We start from the raw sequence: 18,299 nt of genomic DNA on the forward strand, positions 1-18,299 counted from the left end.
CCTTCCCCTCCCCCATGGGTTTCTGTTAAGTTTCTCAGGATCCACATAAGAGTGAAACCATATGGTATCTGTCTTTCTCTGTATGGCTTATTTCACTTAGCATCACACTCTCCAGTTCCATCCACGTTGCTACAAAGGGCCATATTTCGTTCTTTCTCATTGCCCTGTAGTACTCCAATGTGGATATAAACCACAATTTCTTTATCCATTCATCAGTTGATGGACATTTAGGCTCTTTCCATAATTTGGCTATTGTTGAGAGTGCTGCTATAAACATTGGGGTACAAGTGCCCCTATGCATCAGTACTCCTGTATCCCTTGAAAACCCATCATTTTCTAATGATTATACTATTATCTATGCTCCTGAAGTTATTTACATCTCTTGCACGTGTGTGATGGAAACTATGTTATGGCGTGCTACTGAGTTATCTCTTTCCACACGCATATTCAGCGACTTCATGTATGCACCTTGAAACTGGCCACAGCGGGAATATTTACACCATGCAAATAGGCCAGACACTACAAATCAGGGCTTGCTTTATTGTTTTGTAGATTGTCTATAAAGTGACAGAGAAGGGGCACCTGGGTGGCTCAGTCGGTTAAGCGTCTGACTCTTGGTTTCCACACAGGTCGTGATCTCACAGTTCGTGAATTCGAGCCCCGCATCAGGCTCCGCGCTGACGGTGCAGAGCTTGCTTGGGATTCTCTCTCTCCCTCTCTGTCTCTGCCCCCCACCCTGCGTGCACTCTCCCTCTCTCTCAAAAATAAATAAACATTTTAAAAAAGTGACAGAGAAAATGTTAATAATGCAGATTACATTTAAACCTATGTTTGTAGCTATTACACTGTGAATAACAGGAAAAAAAATTGAAGAAGTATTCTCCCAGAATTCAAAAACTCTTATCCTATCTAGGAAATAGTTTCTGTCGATTGATGAATGAGGGAAGTTTTGACCTAACTCTTGCCTTCATTGTTTCACATTTGTCTTACTCATTAGTGTAAATAAAAATATCTAATAACATTCATGTTGAAACTATGCTCATTCATCAACTACAGGTTGGCTGTAGATAAAAGAGTTCAGTAAAAATCAATAAAAGCATTCTGCAAGAATTAATTGATTCTATGGAACCTGTAATAAAGAGCATTGTATATTTCATTACCTGTGAGTTGTGTGATACATCCATTATATCAGTATAATTTATATTAAATATATGTACATATTTTTCTCAGACAGCCAGTTGTTACACATTCCCTGGCACACCGCTGGGCAGATGTGGCCCTAGCTCTGGGCACAGACAAAAATACGGAGGCTGTTCAAGTTTGTAAACTGGTCTGAATATAAACTAAGCTTTGGGAGAAAGGTAAGTTTAGAGGAAAAAACACAGGACAGAACCAGTGCTCCAACCAACCCTCTTCTCCCATGCTCTGCAAAATGAGGAGTTTGGCCCCGTTCAGTGTTTTTAAGTTTTCTGACTACAAGTCATAGCTGTGGTCAAGTACACGCTATAGCCATGACCCAGTTCATGTGTGTGCGTGTACACACAGCCGTGCACAAACATGCAGAACAAATTTTCGTAACACAATACCCTTCATATCCTCTACTATTTTTAATCTGATTCAATTCTATTCATTTTGTTCTGGTCCATTCCATTTTGTAAAGTGCTGGTCATAACTGTTAAATTAATTTTACAGCCCACTAATGGTTGTCCATCAGCCGTTTGAAACCCTGACCATGAGGTGATTGCCGGGGCCGGGGTGCACCATCCCCGAAGGCCTCTGACTCACTGCACCTTCTGCAAGTATTTGTCCTTGTACGGAGGGGTTCCCAAACACCAGGCCTTGCTCTGACGTGTAACAGCAGGTGAGGTCATCTGGAAACTCTTTAGCCCTTATCACCTGCCCTTCGGGGTGTTGCACCAGCCTCCTGCCCTGGCTCGTCTCCCTGGTGCCAGAGTCCGTCCCTCCAGCCTCTTAGGGAAGGACCCCCCACCCCCACTCCTTAGCCTCATCGCTCTCTGGCACTCATCACTTCCTGCTGCAGGGGCCTTCTTCAGGCCTCGGCTTTCACTTTTCGCCTGGGCTGTTCCAAAGCAAGGAGCATTTCACTCAGCTTTAAACTCCAACCATCTTCCACTCCAGCCCTACCCCCAGCTTCTGACTTGGGACAGGTACATACATAACAAATCCAAGTAGGTGCCGAATGAATGAATGAATGAATGAATGAATGAAAAGAAGGAAGGAAGGAAGGAAGGAAGGAAGGAAGGAAGGAAGGAAGGAAGGAAGGAAGGAAGGAAGGAAGGAAGGGGGAGGAGGGGACGGAGACTGAGAAACCGGCAGTGCTGGGTGCGGTGGACACGCGTTATGGCACAGCTGCCTCCTGTCCACCCCTGAGATAGAACATTCATCCACTCATTCAAGATCACAGACACCCACCTGGTCACCTAGAAGCTCTGGAATCCAGCCCCTTCAGATGCTTGAATGCCTTTTAGGACGTTCCCCAGCCCCACACCCACACTCGGGCAGCACTTCCAGGGGTAGGAATCCTCTCCAACCCTTCCATCTCACGGGGCCTAGAGGAAAAGCACAGGGAGCCAGGCAGACCTGAGAGCGAGCCCAGCCCCCTCCCCCGCCCCCCCCCAGCAGCCGTGTGATGGTGGGTGAGCCATGCCTTCTCTGGGCCTTACTCTCCTCCTCCTGAAAGTGGATCTAATGCCTCCTTTCCAGGCTGCCTGATGATCAGACACAGTGAGAGTCAAGTGCTCGCCTCATGCTCAATGAGAACTGATCTTCTTTTCCATCCCCTTCCCGCTTCTGCACAGCTCTGACCAAAGATAAGGGATTTGCCTTATGTTGGGCTGAAAAGGAACTCTCCCAGGCTCCATTTCTACCTCCTCAGACCCCAGACCCTGTCTGCTCCTCTGTCCCTGGAGAGTCTGCTGCCAGCCCTTCCCAATCCAGTGCATGGCACGGGCAGCCAGCCTGGCCCCCCGTGAGGCACCGGGGTGTCAGGGACTCTGCTGCCCTTGGCCCCTGACCCTGCAGTGAGCTGAATCGAAGTCCTTCACCTGGTTAACCAGTAGCCATGGCAGCTGCCCACGCCTGACTCCATGACCCGTCTCCCATTTCCATGCTGCTGGCAGGGTGACCCAAAGCACAGCACCTTTGCCCAGAATAGCCCTGCCGCCCTCCAGACCCACCCGCTTCTGAGACCCTCATGTAAGAGGACTGGCCAGGAACAACTGCCTCTGGGCCACCTGGCTCTGCTGCTGAGCGCCTTGGCTCCTTAGGCTCAGAGGACCTGCGGGTCTCAGTCTGGTCACTTGTGAATGGAGAAGGCTGAACTGCTTGGGACACAGCCCACTGTCATAGCAGCCAGGCCACTGCTTAGAAGTGTCTTTTCCTGGGTCTGTGTCCCCACTGGATGGGGAGCTCCCTGGGGACGGAGACCCTTCTCATGCATCTCCGCATGCCCAGCTCCTGGCCCAGCATGTGGCACCAGTAAGTGCTCACTAACGTTCCCTAAGTGGGTAGAGGGACAGATAACATTTCTCAAGGGCCCACTGTGCCCCAAGCTATGCTTTAGGGGCTACACATTTATTAACTAACTTCATCCTCCTGACAGTCCTGTGACAGAGGTACTATTATCAGCCCATTTCACAGATAAGAAAACTGAGGCACTGAATGATCAGGAAGCTCATCCAAGCCTACCCAGTTAATACGTGGAGGAGCCAGCAGGATTTGAACCCTAGCAATGTGGACCCTCACATAGGTACTTTCTGACTCACATTCTAGGACCTTTCAATGTAATTTTCCACTCCTGTGGCCAGGGTAATGTGGGTTCTGTCAGATGAAGACGAGAGGCCCATGGGGGCTTGTGAAGAGTTGACTTTGTGTGCGGGTCATTTGTGCACAGCTTCTAGAATTCCATGGGGGAAAGCAAGCTTCCTTTCAAAACTGAAATCCATGATGAGATGCTGGGCTGTCTGGAAGAGGGGGTGCCCCTGAAACAATGCTGGCCATGGAATTTGGCAATGGGAATACGTCCATGGGTTTATATACTAGTCCCTCTTCTTTTGTATAAATATACATACTTCCAATTTTAAAACTTTAAATTGTTTAAATAAAATAAAATTAAGCCCATGACTATCATAAAACCCACACAGGCAGCCACCTTGCTGACAGATCTCTCGTTTTCTTCCCAGCCCCACAACCCCACTTCAGGCCTGCCTCTGACAGCCTTTCCAGAAAGTCCTATGTGTCTTCTGTGTGATTCCCTCTTACTCCTTGATGCTTTGCCTCTGTCACTTTCTCTGGCTCTCTGGGAATCAGGAGAAATATATACACATCCTGTTTTTATTCCATTTTTTTTCCCCAGAGCTATCTCTTCTGTGTGTCCAAATCCATTTCCTTCTCTTCGGCCTTGACTGTGCCCGTTCATTTTGACCTTGTTGTACCACTAGAAATGGTCAGCCCTAGGTCAGTAACCTCCTTTTGAGGGCATGTATGGGGTGTTTTCATGCTCAAGTGAGACCTCAGATCTGTCTGGAGGGAAGAGCCTGGGATTTGGAATCAAAGAACTTGCAACCTGGGGTGAATCATTTGTCCTTCTGAAGCCTCAGTTGCTTGTCTGTGGAATGGGTGGAATTCCATCACTTCCCTGTATTATTTAAATAATGGGTATGGGGGTGCCTGGGTGGCTCAGTCAGTTAAGCGTCTGACTCTTGATTTCGGCTCAGGTCATGATCTCATGGTTCATGGGATCGAGCCCTGCCAAAGGGCTCTCACTGACAGTGCAGAGCCTGCTTGGGATTTTCTCTCCCTTTATCTCTTTCTGTCCCTCTCCCACTCATGTGCACACACAAGCACTCCTTCTCTCTCTCTCAAGATAAATAAACTTTAAAGAAAAATTTTTTAAAAGAATGGGTATGAAAGGTGCCTTGTTAACTGAGGCCTGCATCCCCCTTCCCTGCAGCTGCTTCTCCCAGATGCTGTTCTGCAAGCTAGAGGTAGATTTCAAGCAGCAGCCTGGCCCGCAGGGGAGCCCGGGGGCACTCTCCTAGGGTAGCACCAGCATTATTGAGAGACACAGAAGCCATTGTACAAAAAAGCTGGACACCCTGGCTGGGTGCCCCGGGTCCACCAGTGTCTCAGAGAGACAGAATCAGCTTGGCCAGGTTGGGAACAGAGCTCTCTACTGGGGCATGAGCCATGGGATGGTCCCCTGTGCCAAGCTACAGGCACCATGGGAAAGATTGGGGCTTTACGGTCCACACAGCGTTCTCATCCCCGAGGTCTTGCTGGATCTTAGAGAGCGAAGTTCAGAAACAGGCTGTCACTTGTCCATAGGGGGACTCAAACACAGATACTAACGTGAAGCTGTGAGGATAAGAGATGAGGTATTAATTGGTCTTTTGTGTCTTTATTCCATTTTCTCCCATGACCCCCTGTTTGTCCCTCTGTGTCCAGGTCTCTGCTTCCTCTCCTCTGCTTTCACCTCGCCCGTTCATTTTGAGCTTACTGCAAAGCTAGGGATGGTCAACCTGGCTGGGCACCCTGCTTCAGACGGTGAGTATGGGGGGTTGTTGCACCCACGTCTGAGAAGTTCAGAGAGAGTTGCCACAAAAAAATGTATGACTGAGGAAGATAAAAGCCCCTTTTTGTACTCCCTACTCTATTAAACGTCCAATAAAGCAACGTTCATTTTCATTTCTTCTCCCTTAATAAAATAATATTAGGTACCGTTTATTGAAGGTCAATCCCGTGCTAGGCATGGGGCTACGGCTTTATAGTTATTATCTCACTTAATCCTTTCACAGCCTGTGCAGCAAGGACTATTATTCCCACTTCATGGATGGGAAAACTGAGGCTTTGGAGAGGTGAAGTAAATACCCATAGTCACTCAGCTTGCAAGTGGCAGAGCTGGAATTTGAAAACTTCGTATATTTTCTAAACAGGAAACAGACTCACACATTAAAATTACATGAAGACATTGATAAAGGTTCTGTGTCTGGGGTCCTCAGAGAAGACAGTGACCCCCTACTCTTCACTGGGCAGACAAATCTGGACGATGTGCTCAGGCCTGAGCCCTGCCCTGTAAGAAGAGCCGGACAAGCCAGCCTGGGATCCGGGGAGATGACCATGATAAAGAGGCGGTCCTGGGAGGAGTGCACGGAGGCCGTGGAGGGCATGGGGCTGATTTTGAAAGAATGTCCGGGGCCCAGAGGGTACAATGACCCCATGGAGTGGGCCACATTCTCGGGGTCCAGCTCAGACTTTTATTCTGAGTCCAGACGATATAGCCAATTGCCTGCCTCCTGGTCATCTCGTTTGGGATGTCCTGTGGCACTCCAGTCTAACATGTCCCAACTGAACAGTCCTGCCAATCTGTTCCTCCTTGGGGAACCTCATGTCAGGAATGGCACCACTGTCCACCCATTAGGCCAAGCCAGAGACGTAGAGGCACGCTCTCCAACATACCCCCAGATCAAGCCCTGTCAGGTAGACCCTCCAGTCCCTGCTGAATCCAGACATGTCTCTGTCCCCAAAGCCACCACCACAGTCTAGGCTCCCCTCACCCTCACCTGGACTTCAGGGTCAAATCCCTGCCACGTCCCGTACCTCCTACACTGCCCCCTCATCCCTCCTCCACCCCGTGACCAGAGGGACCTTCCTGAAGTCCACATCCAGCCACACACCCCTGCTCCCTCTTAGCCCTTCCCTCCCAGCCCAAGGAGCCCAGCTGGAATGAGGGGAGAAAGAGACCAGTGCCCTCAGGCTTCCTAATTGTGTCCCCCAGCACCTAGCTGACTCTCCTTTCCGTCCACCTGTCCTTCAGGACACCCTCTGGTCTATTTCCTGTCCCATGTCCTTCTCCACCCACTGCCCTCACGCTTCGTCCCTCCTTCCCTGTGCCCAGAACTCCAGGTACAGGTATGTCCCACTTTTCAAAAGTTTACATTATGCCACTTTGCTTTTATAAACGACCTACACTACTACTTGTTTTCACTAACCGAAAGAAATCCAAAGAGGATTTTCCCCTTTATGAGAAAAGGCCAAAAGCAAAAATAGTGTTCGGCGTTTGTTTTGCAGCGAGCCATTATAGAAGCAGCAGGCACCCCAGTAGGGAGATGGGTCCCACCAAGCTCCTTCCCCAGGGAGCACACTCAGCATCTCCATCAAGCCGCCAAAGCTTTGAACTGTCTGTGAGCATTGGTACTTCATCTCCATCTATTTTTGTGCACCTGTTGGCAAGATGTGTCCGAAGGCAACAGAAAAGCCTAAGAGAGGTTATTTTTGGGGTCTGGGAATGCTCAAAAATGTTTCCACGTAATGGCTTGATAGCATTCTGGCTCATGAAAGGTTTCATAGGAAGGAAGCTCTACCCGCAGACAGTGGGGAAACCCTCATCTGCTTTCCCAAGGGACTCCCATTAGACAGTCTAGACTCCGTCTGTCTTTCCATGATGCCTCTTCTGTCTCTCACCCTCCATGGCATCCCTAGACGATCTAACCAGACACACGACGACACCAGAAAGTGACAGTTCTATTTTCTGTCATATTTTGGGCTAGTCTTTTCAGGTCTTTTAAGATTTAAGTAAGATTAAAAAAAATTTTTTTAATTAAATATTTAAGTTTCAATGTTTGGCTGGAGACAAGTTTCAATGTGAGAATTCTTAATTCCTGGCATCTGTACAGGACTTCACAGACCTCAAATCCTTTCACATTCTTTTTTCACATGATCTTCACAAAGCTGGGGTTATTACACTTGATTTATAGGTGAGGAAACTGAGGTTTTCAGATTTCCCAGAAACTACAGAGCCAGGATTCCAACTCAGGTCCTTCAACACCATATCTGGGCTCTTCCCATTCTACTCTGGCTCCAAACTGAAGATAAACAGAAACCTGTTCATTGACCCAGGAACCCATCCATGGTTTCTTCCCAAATATATAAACCTAACTAAACCTATAAACCAACTATAACCACATATATATAACCTACATACATAAACCTAACTAAACCTATAAACCAACTAAATCTATGCCTTTCTCCCAGCTTCCATGAATCGCCGACATCAAAGAAGACAGTTGCCATGAACATGTGGTTGTCCTGTGTGACTTGTGTGTCCTGTGTGTCCCGTGTGACCTGATAACTCACCTGGAGTTTGCAGAAATCATCTTGGTGGGAAAGCACTGCCTGTGGTCCCAGTGAGCGATCTCCTTCTCTGGATTGTTCTTTGAGCTTCTCTGGCCTCGTGGTTATTGACTGCTTCTGATATTCTGGTGTTCTGCCCAGTTCTCTTCACAGCATCCAAAAACCTCAGAGAAAAGGCAAACATCCAGTCAAATATTTACCAGAGAAATGGAAACAGGCAGGAGGCCTTCTTCCTTGTTTCAGAACATAACTGGTTATTTTTCTGCCCTTCCTCCTCTTCTCCTGCAAAGCAGGAACATCTCTCCTATTTCCTCTCTCCTGGACACTTGCTATCTCTTTTAGCCCCCTCGTGTGGGCAGTGGGCCCCCTGAGCTATCAGAACTTTGCCCAGCAGCAAAGGCCTCTTTGGCTGGCTATAAAAATTATGACAGGTAATAAAGTAGGACTCTGCCTCAAGGCAATAAAGTGGGAAACTAGGACCATGGGCTTCAAGATTCTCCTTGGAAACAAGGTCACCCATTGCTGGGAGAAGAGGCTGGAGACAAGTTCAAAACTGAACCCCACCCATGCAACAGAACCAGCTAGCTGTCCACCAGGATTCCTGTTCCCTTTTCATAAAGTGAGGCTGCTGCTTGGAAGCATCTGTCCAGCCAGGGCCACACTCCCCAGGCCCCGGCATCTAGGAACAGACATGGGACTAAGGCTCACCAATGGAATGTGAGCAGAGATGATAGGAGTTACTTCTGGGCCAAAGCAAGTGTGTCTTTACTACCTTCTTCTCCATCTGCTGGTTTTGGACTCAAACACCCTAAAGAAATGGGATGGAAGGAGCCTGGGTTCCTGAGTCACTATGTAGAGGAATCTGTCCTCTGCACCAACTGTCCTCTCACACACTGGTCCGTGAGCAAGAAATGAAGTTCTACTGCAATAAGCCAGCAAGCGTGGGCTTATTCATTATAGCAAATGTTGCCCTAGCTGATGCGGCACAGAATATGGAGGGCTTGTAAGCATCATGGGGTCCAAGTCCTTTATTTGAAGGGCAAGCAAACTAAGGCTTAGGAGGGGAAGTGTACTCACAGGATTGGCCAAGCCTCAGAAAGCCTGCCATGCCCACAGAGCTGTGCCAAGGGCATGAGCAGATGCCCTGGTGCCACAGGACTCTGCCCCAGGGCACTGCCCACCAGACCAGGTGCCGGGCCCAAGAGCAGCCTGTCATAAACTATGTCAACCTATTATCTGTGATGGACACTCTGCCCAGCAGACCATCTGTCTTGGGAGGCTGACCTTGAGACACAGAGCAAGAGTTAAGCACTTGTCAGCGGGACCAAGAACCAAATAACACACACAGAGATGCAGGAATATAAGGCGTGGCTGCATCCTGATCGGGGCAGAGCATGCCTCTTGCTGCTGAGGATGAATTAAGATTTCCCAGTTACCACAATGGCCATGGATTCTCAATGGCCACACTGTTCCCAAATGGTCTTCCAGGCCAAACAGGAACTAGACCCCAGATGTCCCCGTCTGTCAGTTCACCACATCCATCAGCTCCTAGGCCAGGTAATGGCCCCACCACGCTCTCATCCCCCATAAGTTTTCTGTGGCTCCTCCCCTGGTCTCGCTCCATTCATTCTGCCTGCCAGTGGTTCTCACCCATCCCTTCACCTCTGTGTGGGAGGGCTGGCTTCCTCCTTTCCCTTCCGCCTGCTCGGAGGAGGTGGTGTTCGGAATGGTGCAACCACAATGAAGAAGGAGCCTGGGGCCCTGCATCAACATTAGGAGACAAGGACCTTCCTCACCCTTGCCAAGCGCCCTCCCATGGCCTGCACTCCTGCCCCTGGCATTCCAAATCTTCCAAGGAGTTGCTTCAACCTGCTTTTCCAGCCTGATCTCCACTAGTTTCCTGCACACATTACACTTTTTGTGAGCTGCCAATCTGTCACTAAACACAGCCTTTCACACTTCTCTGGATCTTTCAGAAGGAACAGAGTCCACTCAAGTTGCCTTTAGCCAGCTGGGTTTCCTAATACTCCCCCACAGGGGTTTGGGACCCAACCTGGGAATGAGCTAGAAACTGAAGCCACTCTTGGGAATGGTCCCTCCACGCCCATGGCTGAGGGGTCTTTCTCGTCTCTCTCTCTCTCTCTCTCTCTCTCTCTCTCTTCCTTTTGGCATTTTTGCTTCAATCTCTTTTATGGTTCAGCACAGTTGCTTTTTTATGGTTTCTGCCCTCTTGTGGCTTCAACTCACCACTGCTGACTACCCCCCTCCTTTGCAGGGTCCCCCAGTTCTAACCGATAACAGAAAAGCTCTGCCCCAGTTTCTCTTTATCCCCAAGTAGGTCACAGGCCAGTCTATGTTCTTCTGTCTTTGGTTCAGTCTTACAGCCCTTTCTTACTTTGCTAAGGGCTGCCATAAAAAATACCACCACACAGTGGGGCTTACCCAACAGAAATTTATTCTTTCACAGTTCTGGAAGCTAGGTGTCCAAGATGAAGGTATCAGCAAGTTTGGTTTCTATTGAGGCCTCTCAGTTTGGCTCGCAGAGTGCTGCCTTCTCACTGTCCTCATGTGGCCTCTCCCCTGTACCTGTGTGTCCCTGGTGTCTTAATCTCCTCTTCTTAGGAGGACACAAATCAGATTGGATTTGGCCCATCCTAATGGCCTCATTTTAATTTTAACTACTTCTTTAGAAGTTCCAATCTTCAAACACACCCTAAAATACTGGGGTTAGGGCTTCAACATGTGAATTGGAGGGGGGGACATAATTCAGTCCATAACACCCCTGGTCTGATCACCTATGGTAGAGTGGGAGAGGATCATGCAGGGAGCAAACAGGCACCACAACTGACAAGTTCAGGCCATATGTGTTTGATCTCTTCACTCCTACGTGGACCACCTTCTCCCCCTCCTGCTTATCACCAGCGTTTTTGTTCAGTAAGTCCTAGTTCAAGCATAATATCTGTCACCAAGTGTCTCCTGGTCACTATGGTGTAATCTTCCTTTTCTTGATATGGTCTACATCTCTTTTATGGCACATATGGAGGCCTTCTTTATTTGCTATGTAACACATATTTATGGAGAAGCACTCAGCTGCAGGGATTTTGAGTGTGAACTTTGGGGCCAGCTCCATTGTGTCCTAGCTGGATAATTCTGACCAAGTTACTGTTAACCTCTCTGATTTTCAGTTTAATCTGAGTTAAGGTATTCATGCTGCATGGTCATATGAAGTTGAAATGGGTTAATTCACATAAAGCGTTTAGGAGGGTGCGTGACACATATTAAGCACTCAATGAACCTCAGCCACCTGAGGACACCTACTCTCTGCTGGGTACTGACTGGGACACAGAATATACAGTCACATCACAGGTCACTGTGTCTGAGTCTCAGCTCCCCTCATAGATCATAGTGACTTTAAAGCCATGACTAGATCTGGTTCAATGCATCTGGGATACAGGGGAGGCCTTGTAAATGCTTATTCTCAAAATTTGAAAAAAATGAAAGGAAAATGAAAAAGTCAGAGACATATGAGGATCGGGTCCAACATAACTCTGTTATTGGATGTCCAGAAACAAAGAAACACTGGAAATGTGTTTCCTCAAAAACAAGGCCCTCTCCTTCCCTGGAAGAAGCAGTTCTTGGTGCATTCATGCCACATGGTTCAGAGAAAAGAATTGCAAAGTGAGCTCCTTCCAGACACAAGGAGATGCTATCTCTTCCGGGAGAGCCCATCTTCCAGGTGCTTCCTGGCTCCAGTGACTGGGCTTCAAATGACTATTTTAAATTCTTGGATTATAATAGTGGTTTCCCTCAACTCTACAATCCTCTCTTTACACTATTAAGGAAGGGTCATTACTGAATTGCCACCAACTGCCCTGGGGAGGCTGGGAAGGCAGCCACTTTAAAGTGGGAGAAAGGCTAAAACAGTTGTTTTAAAATGCTCAAGTTCAGCAAAATTTCATCCATAGTAATAGGGACCTGTTTCTAAGGAATTACGATGCTCCAGACATGACCCCTTTGAACCTGGACACAACCCTGTATGATAGATTTAACTTACCCTCCCTCACGTTTTTTCATTTTAGTGTTGAATCTAAATAAAGAACTTGACGTCTATTTGTAGAACATTTCAACATCTGATTTCCCTCTACCGTTCTAACTTATGGAACCTTTCTGAATATTGCTTCTTCTATCCAATGCACATCAACACACATCTATCCCTTTTGAAGTTTGACGGCATTTTGATACTTCTGCTGAGTTCATCCAGGTTATCGATAAAAACCCTGAACAGAATAGAGCCCTATAGCACTCCATTAGAGACCTCTTCCCGGGAGCTACATAATGGTGCTGCAGTTGGCAGAGAGCGAGGAAAGAACCCAGGTTAGGCAGACTTACTATCTTGCAACCATGTATTTAGCAGGGGTCAGAGTTCTGGTGACATGACAGAAGGGAATCCAGCAGCACCTCACAAAGGCCATGCTTATTTCCTGAGCATTGGGAGCTTATCACAGAACAGCCTCTATTTATTCCAAAGACATATGGCCAGCTTAATTATTAAATTTAGAAACAGAGGAACCCAGATATCCAGATAATCTAGTGCAATTTCTTCATTAAGTAACAATGATGACTTTTGGGAGCAGGTATGACCCCCGACTAGGGACAATTTTTCTCACTTTGAAAAAGAATAAAATGAAATTTATAGTCTGATCCTGTCTCTTCTCTGTCACAAATAAGCCTGGCTCCCCCTGCTGGTAGAATAAAGACAAACTCCTTAACTGGGCATTCAGTGACCTTTGTGACTTTGGCCTGTTATCTTCCTGGACTAGACTCAACTCTCGATAAGTCCACAGGATATCTGGACTGACCTCACAGGTACCATCCGCCAACCCTGCCCTCACCCATTCATTCATGTCACAATATTTACGAAGTACCTGTGTGCCAAGAAGTATGCCAGTCTCTGAGGATAGGTGCTCTAGGGACATACCTTGGGCCCTCTTCCCATGTTGGCCAAGATCTTGGCTCAAGAACAGTGTCCTCCCTGAGGAAGGTTTTGGTGCTTTGCAACTGATCACAGATGGAATGCAGACAATGAAATTATTGCGCAAGAAGGCAGACTGGGTCAAGGTGTTGGGCTGGGGCTGCACAGGGACAGCCCAGAGCAGCAGACCGACCCTGCAAAGGCTATTTCCATAGCACCAGGAGAGGGACCCATTTAAACTGAAGGCAGACCACGTACTGGAAAAAGAGCTCTGGGCCAGGACACCCAGAGACCTGGGTCCTTGCCCCAGCTCTGCTCTTGTTCTGCAGGGTTCTGTAACTTTGAGTAAGTTTCTTCCCATCCTGTGCTTCAGTAACACCCCTCTGTAAAGTGAGGATGTCAGAGGTGGTCTCTAAAGACCCTTTCTCCCTACTTGACCCAGCTCAGATATCACCTCTGTGAAGCCTTCCCTGATCTCCCTCAAGAGCCCCATTGCTTCAGGGAGGGAGACTCGTACCTCTGAGCACACAGTGATTATCTGTATCCATTTCTGTTCTCTCCTCCTAACCGAGAGTGCTTTATCTCAGCACGTTGGTTCATTTGAATTATTAGGAAGTATAGAGGGGGAACTAATGATGAGGAATGTTATTGCTAGGTCTGTAATCCCTGCATTGTCCACCAGGTGGCAATGTGCACAGGTGGCCACAACACAAACCTTGCGTTTGGTAGAAGCTCTGGAAAAAGATGCTGAAGAGAACAGAGAACCAGGAAGGACTCTCCTCAAAGACTTATCCTCTGATTGTTCAGTGCGTATTTCCTATCCCTTTTCACCCCACACCTTTAAAGTGTCCGTCTGTCAGACAGCCACACAGGCCTGAGCTACTGGCCTGGATTCCATGTTTCCAAGCTTCTCAGCTGGCTGAGCCAGGACAGTGATCTGGCCCTCACTGACCTTCCTGGCCTCTGCACTCTCCACAGCACCGCAGCTGGGCTGAGACTTCTCCTCATTCCCGGCTGTGCCATGTTCTCTCTGGTCTTCATGCTTTCAGCCACACAGCTTTCCCTCTCTCTAGACAACGTTTACTGGCTCCTCAAGGATCAGTTTAGGGAACATGTTTTCCAGAAGGTGGACTCTTTTCCCCAAGCACTTTCCTGAACTAGCGTTTATTTATTGCCTCCAATCTGCCTTCCTGAGGCCACCTTCTTGAGCACACAGCACCTGGCTTACTCATCTACCCCGCCCCCCACCCCGGTACCCCGCACAGGCCTGGCAAGCAGTAGCAGGCCCTCTGAGAGATTGTTGAATGAAAATGAATCAGTGAATCTACAAATTAGGGATGTGATGCAGCAGGATGAACAGAGAACCATCTCCCCTGCAACTGGGAGACATCTGAGAAGAGAATAAGAAAAAAATAACTACAGTTGACCCTTGAACAGCATGGAGGGGTTAGGGGCACTGACCATCTGCAGAGTTGAAAACCTGCATAGTTTGGGAGTTTGACTCCCTGAAACTTAACTACTAATAGCCTACTGTTGATCAGAAGCCTTACCAATAACATGGTCAACTAACACATATTCTATATGCCATGAATTGACATATAAAATTATATGTCATTGAATACTGTATTCTTACAATAAAGTAAGCTAGAGAAAAGAAAATGTTATTAAGAAAACCACAAGGAAAACACATTTACAGCACTATACTATAAAAAATCTGCATACAAATGGATCTGCACGGTTCAAATCCATATTGCTCAAGGGTCAACTGTGCATTTCTATATTGACACTGGCTCCAGAAGAGACCAAATGCTCCTTAGCACAATAATGACATACTATTACTTTGAAAGGAGCAGAGCTAAGGGCATGTTAAAAGGAGACAAATGCTTTCCTCAAGTGAGACTAGACTGTGCTGTCTTCTAAGAAAATGAATCCTCCCCGTGGCAAGGTGACTCCTCCTTCAATTATTTATGAGGAAGCTGATGGCAGCTGCTAACTCTCCAGGTGAAAAGGTAAAGTTCAAGGGACTTTCACCCGGCCCTGCCTCTTATAATAGCCCTGACTCCATGTGTCACAGAACTCATGTGGAGATTCTGCCAGTTGCCAATGTGTCTCTTCTATGCAGGACCTGGGAAGTAACCACAGGGGGGTTCACTGTGATTTGAATGTGGGCCCTGAGTGAGGCAATGCCCCTTCCTTTCACTATGGGCTACAGGGAGCCACTCTAGTAAATGGACAGATATCCTTCTAGTTAGGCCTTAGGGAGGATTTATAGAATTTGAATAGCATCCTTCTGCAAGGGGACCTGACCTCTTCTACATTAGGTCTGAAACCTGGATAAGACACCCTGGTGATTCAAATCAGCTTTTGGACACCAGTTTTCCTATTGTGTGCAGCAAGTAATATTTTAGGAGCATGTTCACTCTTTCTTTCCTAGGGACACTGTGACAACCAGACACTGCCAAAGATCCCTGTGAGTCAAAACCAGGATGTCACCTCATCCTACTGGCCATCATGATAGCTGCACCCTGCTATGTCTTTGGCAGTTAAGTGCTGCCACTTGGCTTCTGCCCTCTGCAATCCCACCATCCCTAGAGGACATCTCAAGGGTGGCATCTCTCAGTCATATATGCCAACAGAGGAGAGCACACACCGAGCTTTTCAAGGATTCCAGAACTCCCCTTGTTAATGAATTTCCCAATGTCATAGGGGAGATGTCTTCTGGAGCCCCTTGGGGAATGTAGTGGGTGGTTGTGTGGGGTGTCCGTAATTCATTTATTTCAAGATCTTCCCTAAGCCTTTTTTATTTCTTCCTTTACAACACACTAGGGAAGTACTGGTATCTCAACTTAACTAAATACAGATCATCATTAAGCCTCAGTTTCATTTAAGTAGCTAAGTAAACTATACAGTCACCCCCAGCTACACCAACCAAAACACTGAACCCAGAACACCTGCATCAACTCAATCAAGAGTTATATTCTGTCCTCTTTGGTCTTTCACCCTTAGAATCTATTCCTGCACATACTCCCCAAGTTGCTGCAATGTAATTTAGCTAAATCCTGACATTTTTGTGGTATAAAAGCTCTCTTTTCAGATTAGACTTTGTATTTGCCCTGCTCAAGCATGTGGAACTCCGATGCCAGTTGAGAGTCTAGTGGCCACAAGAGGCAGGTGGGGTAAGTCTTTTTTTTTTTTTTTTTTTTTTTTTTTAGTGTTCATTTTTGAGACAGAGAGAGAGAGAGAAAGAGAGCGCATGAGTGGGGAAGGGACAGAGAGAGAAGACACAGAACTAGAAGCAGGTTCCAGGCTCCGCACTGTCAGCACAGAGCCCAATGCAGGGCTAGAACTCACAAACTGTGAGATCCTGACCTGAGCTAAAGTCGACGCTTAACCAACTGAGCCACCCGAGCACCCCAGGTGGGGTAGGCCTTGAAGAGAAAGGGTATGCCTTGCAAGGTAACAGCCCTGGGTAACTTCATCACAGGGTCCTTAACCAAGAGAAAGTGAATCTTCTCAGACACAATTGGCAAACTGCTTCCACTGGCAGAAAAAAAAAGGGGGGGGATGCTTAGAATAACTCAAAGGCTCAAGATTCTCAACTTCATCTGCTTCATTTGAATCCACCCAGCCATCCCTATTCAAGGCCAGTACCTGCAAACAGTTGTTGTATTAATTTTTCTAGGTGTTATAGTTATGTACAGCAGGAGGGCAAATCCTCTATCATAGCTTGGCTGATCAGCATGTAAATTTCCATCTTTAAAGAGCTCCACATCTGGCTATGCTCCCTCTTACACAGTATCAAATTGAAATCTGTCCCTCTATAACCCCCTCTCCCATGCATGAAAACCCACCCCTCTCTCTGCTCTGGAATGGCCCACCAGGGGCTTGGAGGCAGGGATTTTGTTTTCTCTCAGCCTGGAAGAGGGCCTTCTATGAATGGCTTGACTGTTACACTTGAGATTCAAGTCTATGGCCCATTTATGGAGAAATCTCTGCTGACCCTAACTCCTCTCCTTAGCTCCTCAGACTGGGACATTCACACCCACTTCAGCAGCTTCTGAGGATGCATGCATCCCCGCTAAGTGCAGTATGAGCTAGCCTCTCCTGTGTGCCAGCTGTGAGCAGAGAAGGTAGAAATTCACACCACAGGAACTCACTACCTGCCAGACAACAGAGGGGCCTCAACCCCCTTCCCTGCCAGGAGAACTCATCTCTTCTTTTTCCCATAATCTCATGGGGCCCACAGATGTTGCCCACAGTGTTAGTTGGCACTCTGGGACCCAGAGTTCACTGGGCTATGGGCTTGCAGACAGTTTTATAGGAAAATGGACAACAATCCAAAAGGCCCCTCCATCTCTAAGAGTTCAGAAAAAGGAAAAACTGCACAGGGCAAATGAGGATTAAGGTGTAAAGGCAGGAAGAGCCATCCATACAGCTTGGTCAGCAAGTCCCTCCCTCCATCCAATGTCTTCACTTGGCCACACATCAAACTCCAGCAATCAGGACTCCCTAGGGTGTCCTGTTTGGGTCCCCTGCCAGAACTGGGCCAGGGATAGAATACACAGAGCCTGGCTTCAAGCAGAGACCACATGAATAAATATCTGACTACAAAAACCTGGGTTACCATATCTTTCCAAAATGCACTGCCCACGAACCACAGATATGCTGACGCTTGTGAGCCAGGACATTCATCACAGCATCATTTGTAGTAACAAAAGGATTGAAAACTGGCTAAATAACTGCAGGTTTTGTGCAGTTAAACGCTGTGCAAAGTTTGAAAGTCCGAGGTCAACCCAAAATAGATGACCATATCTCATCACAACCAAAGTTGTTTTTAACTGTGAAGTATACCGTGACTTTAGTAGCATGCGGGGGGTGGGGGTGGGGGGGACAATTAAACAATGCTCCATTGTTTGTACAAGCCTGATCCTCTTAGGAGGATTAAGGGACTTGATAGTTGGAGCTAGCTTTGGATCTGGAGACCGTACATCCAATCCGGGCGCTACCACAGCGTGCTCGGGCAAGTTCCCGCCTGGAGTGGTCTGTTTCCCCCAAGAACCCACCAGGTCTGGGAGAGTAGGTCTCAGGACATCACTCCAGCTCGGAATTGGGGCGGCCGGGAGCCCACCCCTCCGCTCCGGTCCCAGGCTGGGCAGCCGGCTGAGGCGCCCCGCGG

At 47.7% G+C, this 18,299-nt stretch overlaps 1 protein-coding gene across 2 annotated transcripts in view; it reads right to left on the minus strand.

Moving 5' to 3' along the window:
- Positions 1–18,269, minus strand: part of LOC131491652 (stimulated by retinoic acid gene 6 protein-like) — a 64,129-nt gene extending 45,860 nt beyond the window's left edge. The window contains exons 1-2 of one of the 2 annotated variants that reach the window (XM_058694843.1): positions 18,187–18,269; positions 8,155–8,315 (exon numbers count right to left, since the gene is read on the minus strand). In XM_058694843.1, the coding sequence (XP_058550826.1) occupies positions 8,155–8,174 (20 nt within the window). In that variant the 5' untranslated portion in view covers positions 8,175–8,315; positions 18,187–18,269. Of the gene's footprint in view, positions 1–2,433; positions 2,571–8,154; positions 8,486–18,186 lie in introns of those variants that run through there. The other variant, XM_058694844.1, reaches the window with a different exon arrangement.
- Between the last annotated feature and the right edge of the window lie 30 nt (positions 18,270–18,299).

This window comes from Neofelis nebulosa, chromosome 12 (genome assembly GCF_028018385.1).
Source record: "Neofelis nebulosa isolate mNeoNeb1 chromosome 12, mNeoNeb1.pri, whole genome shotgun sequence".
In the NCBI taxonomy this organism is placed as follows: Eukaryota; Metazoa; Chordata; class Mammalia; order Carnivora; family Felidae; genus Neofelis; species Neofelis nebulosa.